Consider the following 10,981-nt stretch of genomic DNA (forward strand, 5'->3'; position numbering starts at 1 on the left):
CTGGGATGAGGGTAAACCTCCAGAAAGCTCTCCAATTGGGATTCAGCAGATTTTCTTTCTTTTCTCCTGCTCCCCGCCCCCCCCCCCCCGTTGTTATAATTATTGGTTCCTTTTAGGCTCCAAAAAGGTTGATTCTGTTTTACCAGATAGTTCATTGTGCTAGTAGCAGGGTAAACCTAGGGAGTTCCCTACTCTGTTTCATAAATATCCTAATTTGCTTGTGTTTTGTTTTCTGTTTTATTTTCATGGTGTATGTCATAGTTACTTTTCTCTTGTTGCTGAGACAAAGTACCTGATGCCCAAATTAAAAGAGAGAAAGGTTATATTTAGCTCACAGTTTGTAGAGGTTTTAATCCATAATCAGCTGACTCTAAAGCAGGGTTGTAGGCTAGAGATGTGGCTAAGTAGTAGAGTGCTCACCTAGCATGCACAAGGCCCTAGAGTTGAATCCCCAGTGCCAAAACAAAGCAGGGTGTCATGGCTGAGGGGCAAAGCAAAAGAGGGAAGCACAAGTCTCTTTTCCTCCCTTATAATACTATAAGCGGGATGCCTGCCTTAGGGAGCAGGTAGCACTCACACAGGATGTTTTACAAAGTGAAAACCCTGGCCCCCTGCTGAGTCATTTGGTTACCCTTCTAAACTTCTCAAATTGACACAATGAATTAACCATTACAACACCCTACAGCTTAAAGAGTTGCCCTAGGACATGTCCTCTACCCCAGGATGTAGAGTTGCTAGTTACTTAGTTAAGCTTTTAAGCTCCTCAAGTTGACACAGTGCATCAACCATTACACTGTATGTTTAAGTGCATACTTTGTTTTTAAAATGAGGACACAGACTTAGCTTGTGATTGGGTCTGCATTTCATCTTAGATGTGCCTAATTTTAAAACTCAGGAGTACTTAAACATTATACCACCTCCCCTTTTGGCTTATGTCCACATACACTTCTTTAGCTTAAACTCCTTTTCCTAATCAATAGTTGTCAATAAGTTGCAAATGAGATGAGTGGGGGTGGCAGAACACCTCTTAAAAAGCTGAGGCTATGTCTGCAGGAATACAGCTCAGTGGCCTCAGTGTCTGCCTGGCAAGTGCAGGTCCTGAGTTTGATTCCCAGTACAAACGAAAGCAAAAGCCCTTCTAAGGCCAGATGTCCTTTACTCCGTAGAAACTCTAAACTCCATAATAAAAGACAGCAGTCATTTAAACTTGCAGCTTTTAAAAAAATCTTTTAAAACCAAGGCATTTAATTGTTGAAAGTCTCAAGATGAACCAGATGCTATGACAGCTGCTCTCTTGGGTGTAGGTGTTGTTCCTTCACAGATCCATGGCTGAATCTGCGGTACACAATTTTTAGGTGCCTCGTCTGCCCGTTTCTGGTGGTATTTCCCCTTTAGCCTTTGTACTCCAGCTATATATTCTCTTGCCCCTGGCAGTTCAGCCACGTTTGCACCTGGTCTGCTTCTGAAGGTGGCAGGCCCTAGAGCCACAGCGGCGGCACAGTGTGTGTGCATTGTCACAGCGCTTTCCAGAGGGCCACGTTCCCTTCTTCATCTCTCCTGTGCTGTTAAGATCAAAGAGCTAAATTTGTAACATTTGATTCACAGATTCTTAGACATGGCAGCATCAAGAAGAGGCAAAAATCAAATTTCATAGTCCTTGTTTTAAGAAGCAGGTGCTATGTGATAATATTCCAGGTTTGGCGGGGGGCAGTTACCAGAGATTGTACTTTTCACTGAGCTACCTCCCTAGCCATTTTTTTTGGACAGGCAGTCGAACTCGGGACCTTACACTTGCCAGGCAGGTGCTAAGCTGCTGAGCTATGTCTCCAGCCCCCAGCCATTATTATTATTAATTTTTTTTTTTTTTAAATTTTGAAACAGGGTCTCACTCGATTACTCAGGTTGGGCTCTAACTTGACAGTTCTCCCGTCTCAGTCTCCCAGAGTACTGGAATTACAGATGTGTACCACTTCAGCCAGCTTAGAAAAATTTTTCTTACTGTAGTTTTCCCTCAATGCAGAGCCCAATACAAGGACTGAGGAACAGGTATTTTCTTTGGGAGGTGATCCTGAGAAGCAGGAGGTAGGCAGAACAGGAGGAAAGCTATTACAGGATACATTACCAGTGCTTCAAGGACAGGGAGGGCTGCAGGCTCCTAGGCCTCTGAAAAGCCTGTGGAGCACCATGAGAGCCCCATCTCGTCACCCCTGGCTGCAGGTGGCTGTGTGGCTGACAAGACTTCCTTGAGTGTAGAAGGTCTTGGTGTGTGCCTGCAGGAAGTCCCATTAACTGAGGCTGAGTCACATGTCCTGCGCTGGCTGCTGCAGCTTTATCTGAAATCATAGTGCACTAAGCAGATGTGACACAGGGGATCAGGAGATCTGCTAGAAATATTTCCTGTCAAAATGCTGCCAAATAACATTGTGGTGCTCAGTAAACTTAAAAAAGTGAAGGGGGGTTTCTGGTGTGGGCATCCTCGCTGAATGGAAGATGAGTGTGAGCAGGATAGTTCCAGAGTGACTTCCAGGTTTCTGGTTGGACTGCAGTTGCAGCACTGCTGTATCGTAGCTATGCCCATGCAAGTGCCTCCGAGTGATTACCAGGTCTCACTACAGGAATTGGAGGTGGAATCATCCATCAGCACGAGCTGATCCACGGGAGCTCCTTCTGTGCTGCGGAACTTGGCCACCTTGTCGTGTCCCTGGATGGGCCTGACTGTTCCTGTGGAAGCCACGGGTGTATTGAAGCATATGCCTCTGGGATGGCCTTGCAGAGGGAGGCAAAAAAGCTGCATGACGGTTGGTATCTTTTTAGTGATGAAGGGGCCGAGTAAAAGATGGGTGCTTCAACATAGAGGTTCTAAAAAGAGCTGAATACTTTGGACCTCCTGGAAGATGAGCACTGCTCCCTCCTAAACGAGGAAGTGTCCTCGGTCCTAACCCAGGTTAATCCTCTTCCTCACCGAGGGTAGAGGTCTTCTCTTGGCTTTCCCCCGGAATAGAGCCAGGCATGGCCTACAGACATTTTGTTTTTTTGAGGTGACCCTGAGATGCACAACGGAGTGGAAGAGTAGAGCAGGAACAAATCCATGAAAAGATGTGTTGTCAAAGCTGAGCCGTGAGGACCTGGAGCTTTAAGACAGCAGGAAGGTTTTCATGTTTGTTTTCTCAGCTGTCAACACAGAGTGGATACTTAGTACACATTTTAATGAAGAAATAAGTAGATGAACATGTTACAGTTGTTGCACACTGCAGGATTATTTGAATTAAAGGCATTTATAGACATGATAAAAGTCAGGGTGGTTTCTAATTAATGCAAAGGAGCTACTGTCATCATAACACAATATGCCAGCTGTGTTGAGAACAAGAGCTAAGGAACACAGATGCACATAAGGACATGGAAGTCCCTCCCTCCCCAAGGAAGGGCGTGCCAGGGTGCCATCCTGGGAGTCAAGCATCAGATTCATGGATTAGCCAGTATGGCAAGCATGGATGGCCAGTGGAGGTCTTCTGGGCATGGAAACAGTGCTGTGGGTGCCTGAAGGGCAAGACAAAGTGTAGTGCTCCAGGAGGAAACCAGAACCAGTAGGTCATAAAGCATTAAAAAGCGTGCAGGGAAAAGGCAGAGATCTGCATGTTAGATTCAGTAAACTGACTTTTTGTTTCTGGGGTGGGGGATCCTAGCTGAATTGAAGATGAGTGTAAGCAGGGTAGCTCCAGAGTGACTTCCAGTTTTCTGATTGGACAGTTCAGGGTTGAGAGTCTTAAGAGGAGGAACAGGTTTAGGTGGAAGATGATGATGGTGGGGTGCATGTGGGACCTCCAAGTGGAAATGTCAGGGAGGCACTGGAAATGGATCTGCAGCTCAGCAGAAGTGACTGGATTAGAGGGGACTTGGGACTCGTCAGTACGATATGAGGATGGTAGTGAGGCCAGGTGTGGTGGCATATGCCTGAATCCTCGCATTCAGAAGGCTGAGGTGTAGGGGGCTTACCAGGGGTGTGAGGCCAGCCTGGGCTACATGTCGAGTTCAAGTCCAATCCAAACTACATAGTGAGACCCTGCCTCCAAACAAAGAAGCAAATGGTTAGGGTGGTGGGAATGAGACCCAGGGAGTGGGGCAGTAGAGGAACAGGAAGAAAAGTCACAAAAGGAGAACAGCACTTACGTGTGGTGAGGTGTTGCAGAGAACGTGTAGTTAGCTGTGTCCAGTATTGGAACACTGGAAAACTCCACTGGCTTTGGCCCTCAGGACATCATTTAGTGCCCTAAAAACTGCACTTCTTACTATGTTTTCATTATTACCTGATGACACTTTTAGATGTTTTATAATTATTTCTTTTCCACAAAACATTGACACCTTGGATCCACTGCGTATCTGTTAGTGTTCTATGTGTATGTCTGTGTTTTCTACATAAAATGAGTAAGATATTTTGCTTTCAAAATGAAAGTGTGAGCATAGGCTGAAGGGAAGGAGACAGTAGGCTTGGACGGCAGGTGGAGCACGCTGTCAAGGACTGGTGTGTGGTCCCTGGAGAGGTGGGGAGAGGTGAGCTGCACAGTGAGAGGGCTGCACAGTGAGAGGCTCCAGAGAGGACCAGAAGCGCAAAGGTGTGCAGACACTGGTGTGTTTATTTGTGGGGGCAAAGGAGTAGAGGAATCCTTCCTGGTGGTGTCTTTTAACTGAGGTAAGGAGTATGGAAATCCAGAATGTGAAGGTAAAGAGAGCAGGAGGGAGAACAGGAGAGAACTGGAAGCTGCAAGGCCCAGGAAAGAGAGAAGAGCAGAAGTTGCAGTTGGGGACTTTATCAGAGCCCCAGAGCAGATCAGGTGGCAGACTGAGCTGGGTTGACACCTGACAGAGAAGGACTGGTTAACAGAAACTCCCGCCACTCACTTAGCATTACTTTGGCCAGCAGTGTAAGTATTTTGTGTCCATTGTCTCATTTAGTCTTCCAAATAATCTGAGGTATCACTGCGCTGGTCTTTTAGAAAAAAGAAACATGTCGAGGTGGAGTGACATGACCAGGTCCGTGGAGCCAGCAGTGGCACAGCTGGACCTGCATAGTCTGTCCCCTGGACCATGGGCCCTGGGGAGCAGTGCAGTGTCCTATCCAAGATGGCTGAGCAAGGAGCAGAGTGCAGAGTCTGATCACCTGGGAGCGGGGCAGAGGAGTGAGGGACCCTTAGGGCCTCTGTCAAATACTGCCACTGAGAAGCAAAGGAGCCAGAGGGGAACGGGGCTCTGGTGAGACTCAGGGTCTCCTAGCTAGGCCCCTGGCCTGTGCACTATAGCCAGCTAACAGGAGGGCAGCCAAAGCATGGGGTAGAGCCCGTGAGTGTCTATGCTGAGTGGCTCTGAGATAATGAAAAGGAGCCCTTCTCACTGGGCTCACTGCCAGCAGGCACTAATGACTGCTTCTCCTCACTTGGCTCAGAGGATCTGCTCCTGGTGGAAGGGATGTCAGTGCCCAAGGATGAAGCTGTGGGTGCACTTCACCTCATCCAGGCTGCAAAGCTTGGCAATGCCAAGGCCCAGAGCATCCTAAGAACAGGTGAGTCTGGTTCCTGTGGGCCTGCTCGTGGTGACTCAGACACTGCAGTGCTTCCTCTGGGGCATGGTACTTTGCATTGTCTGTTCAGAGCTATTTTTTCCCTGAATTGAGAGAAAAAAATGGGAATTCATTTAAGGTATTTGTCAGCACTACCGCATTACTTTTTTTTTTTCTTGAGATAGGGTCTTGCTGTTTACAGGTTCAACTCAAACTTGTGGCAGTTCTGCCTCAGCCTCCCAAGTGCTGGGATTAAGGTGTACACCACCATGTCTGATTAGCATTGCCCGTTTGGTTTTGTTTTTTGAGACAAGGTCTTGCTATATAATTCAGACTGGCCGCAAACTCACGATGTAGCCAAGGTTGGCCTTGTACTCACTGCAATCCTGCTGTCCCAGCCTCCCAAGTGCTTGGATGCCAGGCGTGCGCCACGACGCCTGGCTCTAGTGTTGTGGGTTTTTTGTTTTGTTTTTTTAGAATAAAACCAAACAAAAATAAAATAGGATAAAGCCAATCAAAACACAGGATTTCAAAACAAGATAACAGGAAATCAATAATGGTTACCATAATGCCACTTGTCTTCAAAATAGCTGCCATATCTTCAGTCATAGTAAAATCAAACAAAACAGAATAGAAAGAGTAAAACAAAACAGTGAATGCAATACAGCACTTCCAAACAAGATAACAGTAAATCCAAAATGACTATCCTAATATATCATCTTTGAAATAGCTGCCCATACCATCAGATACAACAAAAATCACACAAGATAAAAAAGAATAAAACCCAACCCAACAGAACAATGAGAATGATCAAAACAAGATAATAGGGAATTCACAATGTCCACCGCCTTGGACATTGAACATAGACATAGACATTGAACATAGAAGGAGATTCCTCACATATGCTACATTGCGTATTATCCTCTGAATCAGGCCATCAGCTTTAGGCTGCCGAGTCAGTGAAACCCTAAACACTGTTAGCATTCAGTTGTATTTTACCTCATTGGCTATCATCACTGCCTGTGTTTCTCTGGATCAGCCATTCCCTTGTGGGGTGAGGTGTGGGGGTTGGGAATAGGACGCAGGCTCTTCTCTCTGCCCGCATGCAGGAAGGGGCTGGCGTCCATCTCTTCCCCCAGTCAGCTGCATGGTGTCGACTCACAGGAGGTCGTGGCTTCTGGTTGACTTCTTGCTCTCCTCCCCTGCAGTTCGTGAATGGCACCAACTCATGAGAGCAGACTGGCATCTGGCTCTCCCCCAGTCAGCCTGCACATAGCATTGTCTTTTGAAACAAGTCCTCGATTTGGTCTTACAACTACTGAAAGTAATTTGTGGAATGGTCTGTTTCATAGACTATTCTATTCTACTTTATAGAATATTTTTTTTTTTTTGTCTTTTTTTTTTTCATTTTTATCGGTACCAGGGATCGAACTCACGGTTGCCTGCTTGCAAGGCAGGTACTTATGCCGCTGAGCTAAATCCCCAGCCCCATAGAATATTTATAGAAATATAGGTGAGCAGTAATAACAAGTATCACAAGTTTTGTCATTCAGAATTATCAACTTATTAAAATCTTTTCCAGTGTATTTTATACTTTATTTATAACAGATTATATTGTATAGTACAGGCAATTTTTTTTTTTCTTTTTGAGACAGGGTCTTGCTATGTAATTCAGGTTGGACTTAAACTCACTGTGTAGCCCAAGTTGGCCTCAAACTCACAATGATCCTCCTGCCTCAGGCTCTCCAGTACTGTGATTACTGTTACATGCCACCCATGCTGGCTAGTATAGGCAATTTTATACCCCACTTAATGCTGTCACATAAGCCAGGAATGGAGGTACATGCCCGTAGTCCCAGCACTCATAAGGCAGAAGGAATATCAAGGCCAGCTTTGACTACGAGCAAGTTCAAGGCCAGCCTGGGCTACATAATGAGATTTTTGTGGTTTTCTCATATCAAGAATAAGTCCTGGCCTGTGCCTGGAGGTCCTACTACTACTGACGAAGTGCTGCAGTAGATGGGTCTCTTGAGCCTAGAAGTTCAAGGCCAGCTGCAGTAATAGACTCCCATCATAAAAAAAAAAAAAAAAAAAGGCCAGCTGCAGTAATAGACTCCCATCATAAAAAAAAAAAAAAAAAATAAGAAAAAGAAAAAGAAAAAGAAAAAAAATCAGGAATAGTCTTTAAAATAATGTTTCTTAGCTAGGGATACAGTTTATTGGAGAGCACTTGCATAGCATGTGTGAGGGCCTGGGGGTCAATCCCTACCAAAAATAAAATGTTGCTATGTAATGTATTTTACCTTTTTTTTTTTTTTTTTTTTTTTCCCAGTTCTGTCCTGGAAACTAATTTGTGTTTTCTTGTAGCTGGAACGGCTTTGGGTCTTGGGGTTGTCAACATCCTGCACACTATGAACCCCTCACTCGTGATCCTGTCCGGAGTACTGGCCAGTCACTACATCCACATCGTCAAAGATGTCATCCGCCAGCAAGCTTTGTCCTCTGTGCAGGACGTGGACGTGGTGGTTTCGGATCTAGTAGACCCCGCCCTGCTCGGTGCCGCCAGCATGGTTCTGGACTACACAACACGCAGGATCCACTAGGCCTCACGGGAGTGGACACGGACCGAGACTCTGTCACCCTAGTGGAATCTACTGCTCTTTCAGATGAACATTTCTTAAAAATCAAGAGTGATATTTAACTGTAGGTGATGCTGGCAAAGTACTTTTGCTTTTTTTGTATCCTCTTCCAAATCTACCTTTTCCTATGCCCACTTTTGTAGATGCTGCTTTCTGATGTTTTCCTCATAGGAATCACTTTAGTGTAAACCCCATAAATTCTAGTCACCACTTTCTGTGCCAGAAGGAGCCACAGCAGTGGACCCAGAAGCCTTAGGACTCTTCTTGCCAAGGTACCACTGAGACCTGCAGGCCTGCTTTGGGATGCGAGCGGTCTGCGTATATTTGGTTAACAGTCTTCCTTCTCTCCCCCACCTCTCACATAAAAGGAAATCCAGTCAAGGAACAGAAGAAACTTACAGGAAAGGCTTTTAAAACTTAAAAAAACAGCTTTATTGACTTATTTTTAAAGCATATAATTTAATAAGCTTTGGCTTATGTATTTACCTGGATACCATCAAGCCATCAAGACATTGGACATTGTCACCCTCAAATGTCTTTGTGGAAAGATGTTATTACTCTAGCAGAACTTGAAAGGCTTTAAACAAGGGATGTAAATTAAAGTGGCCTTAGTGACCTTGTCCTTATCTTCTTAGAGACAGCTAAGAAGCCACTAGGATTTAAGAGCCTCTAAAAGATTACCCCAAAACAGTCTCTGCTCCTGACCAGCACACACTTCTCCTTTGAAGAGCTTTTCGTTCTCTGTGGATTGTGACCCAGAGGGGCTGTGAAAGCAGTGTTTGCCTGTTTTATACCCACAGCCCAAATCTGAGGGCCTGGACTCTTGACTAAAGAAGATTTTTTTAACCGATGGCAACCCCTCCCCGCAAAGTTCTATTAATTGTAAACTAGAAGAAATACCGCAGCCGCTTTTTTTCCTATCTTTTTGAGACAGGGTCTCGTTGTGCAGTCAGGCTGGCCTTGAGCTCACTTTGTAGCCCAGGCTGGTCTCAAACTTGCAGTGATCCCCCTGCCACGGCCTCCTGAGTGCTGGCATTACAGGTGTGTGCCACCGTGCCCAGCTGCAGCCACTTATTAAGTGCCTACTGGGTAGCAGGCTCTACACTAGGTGCTTCATATACATTCTTAAATCCTTATGACCCTTGAGATAGGTTTTGAATTCTCACTTTATAGAATCCAGCGCTTAAGTGTGTTTAAATGACATACCAACAGCTATGGGGTAATGAGTCTTAAGAAGGTTTGATGGGTCTCTTTCTGCTAAGCCACACAACATTCATTTCAAAAACACATGCAAAATGCTAATACTCAGTTTAGGCTAACAAAAGCTTTAATAAGAATATCTGATTTGCAAATGACTCAATTTATTTTTGATCCTCTTTCTCAGCGATGGAAGTTAATCAAATATTCTTCAGTGCTACTGAACTGTTGCCAGTACAGTATTTGGTCTTCTGACAAGTTTTTATGAGTATTTGTAGATGATCTAAAATAAGCATATATTTTTCAAAAGTTTATTTTAGAAAGCTTGAAGGTTTCCACAGTGCATTATTTCAGGCAGGCATTGTGCCACTGAGCTACATCCCTGGCCCTTACAATGTATTATTTCAAGTGCTGACATAATTAAATTAAAGCAATCAGTGACACATTTGAATGACTTCCTTCCCAGTGAGTTGCCCTTCATTTCCAGGGTTTAGAGTCTGGTTTTTAGTGTCTGGTTTTGTTTCAACATTTCAGGTAGATCAGGCCAGTCCTGGAGTGAGGTTGTCCACCATGGAGGGACATTAGTAGGTCCTTGGTTAAACCTGTTAATACTATACACCAAACAACTGTGCTGCTACCAAATTTCATGTCAAATAGGTGAAGGGGTGGATGGTATTGAATCAAAAACCAAATCTTAGGTTTCATTAAATTTGTACACGTTATTCTGACATAAATTATTGTTTAATCACATCCCCTAATTTATTTTAATGTAAATATTTTTATGTTACTGTTCTGATCCAGATTCTCAACAAATATATTTGCTTGCTGAAATTGTAACACTGTTACATAGTTTTGTTCTTAAGCATTTCCCTTCCCAGAGACCTGTATTATTGCATTATTTAAGGTTATATAACCTAAGGCATCTAATCAGTGTTTTCTTAATAAAAGCCTATTAATAGAAAGCAATTATACAACATTTAAAATTTGATGTAAAAAAGTAAAGTGCTCCAAAAGAGGTTTGAAACTAAATGTTAAGCATCCACTAGGTCCCTCCTTTTATGCAGCCCCCAGGTTGGTAAAACCTGCACTGAAACAATCCTGTTAACACTACTGTGCAGCATCTGAAAGAGCTGCCAACAGTTGTTCTGAGATTCTGTGCGTCCAGAATTTGGGAGAAGAGCTGTACTTGGCAGGTCTGGCTCAGAGGACTTGCACTTGTTAATGGCTAGAATAGCAGGCAGTTATGGTATCTAGGAATTGGCAGGGCATCAGGTGTTGTTCTGTGGGGGCTACTTTGGTTTCTTCACAGTACGGCAGGTTCACGTGCTAGAACAGTGGTGGCAAACCTTTGGCACTCATGCCATAGCGTTACGTCATTGACAGCTCTGAAAGGTCCCCCTTCGCTGTGTTAGATCTTTTAATGTAATGGCTCAGGGCTACCAGCTGGTATGTTCCAACAAATCAACATTTTATGACTCATCATTGAAGGTCACACAGCATCATTTCTGTCACATGTAGTTAGTTACCTCTTGATCTAGACAATGTCAGATTTTGTTTACCTTTTAAAACTACCACATTCCCCTCAAGTCCTACC

General features: G+C 44.4%; 1 protein-coding gene and 1 pseudogene across 4 annotated transcripts in view; one reads left to right on the forward strand and one right to left on the reverse strand.

Annotated features, from left to right (window-relative positions):
• The window catches only part of Gne (glucosamine (UDP-N-acetyl)-2-epimerase/N-acetylmannosamine kinase), a 48,023-nt gene extending 37,670 nt beyond the window's left edge, over positions 1-10,353 (forward strand). For all 4 annotated transcript variants that reach the window (XM_063225394.1, XM_063225406.1, XM_063225399.1 and 1 more), the window contains exons 10-12: positions 2,616-2,798; positions 5,438-5,554; positions 7,919-10,353. In XM_063225394.1, coding sequence (XP_063081464.1) covers positions 2,616-2,798; positions 5,438-5,554; positions 7,919-8,154 — 536 coding nt within the window. In that variant the 3' untranslated portion in view covers positions 8,155-10,353. The remainder of the gene's footprint in view (positions 1-2,615; positions 2,799-5,437; positions 5,555-7,918) is intronic.
• On the reverse strand, positions 112-2,618 carry LOC106027915 (large ribosomal subunit protein eL37-like; annotated as a pseudogene).
• Positions 10,354-10,981: the final 628 nt, after the last annotated feature.

Source organism: Cavia porcellus, unplaced genomic scaffold (assembly GCF_034190915.1).
Source record: "Cavia porcellus strain 051 isolate PalLab524CR breed Dunkin Hartley unplaced genomic scaffold, mCavPor4.1 scaffold_1, whole genome shotgun sequence".
Classification (NCBI taxonomy): domain Eukaryota; kingdom Metazoa; phylum Chordata; class Mammalia; order Rodentia; family Caviidae; genus Cavia; species Cavia porcellus.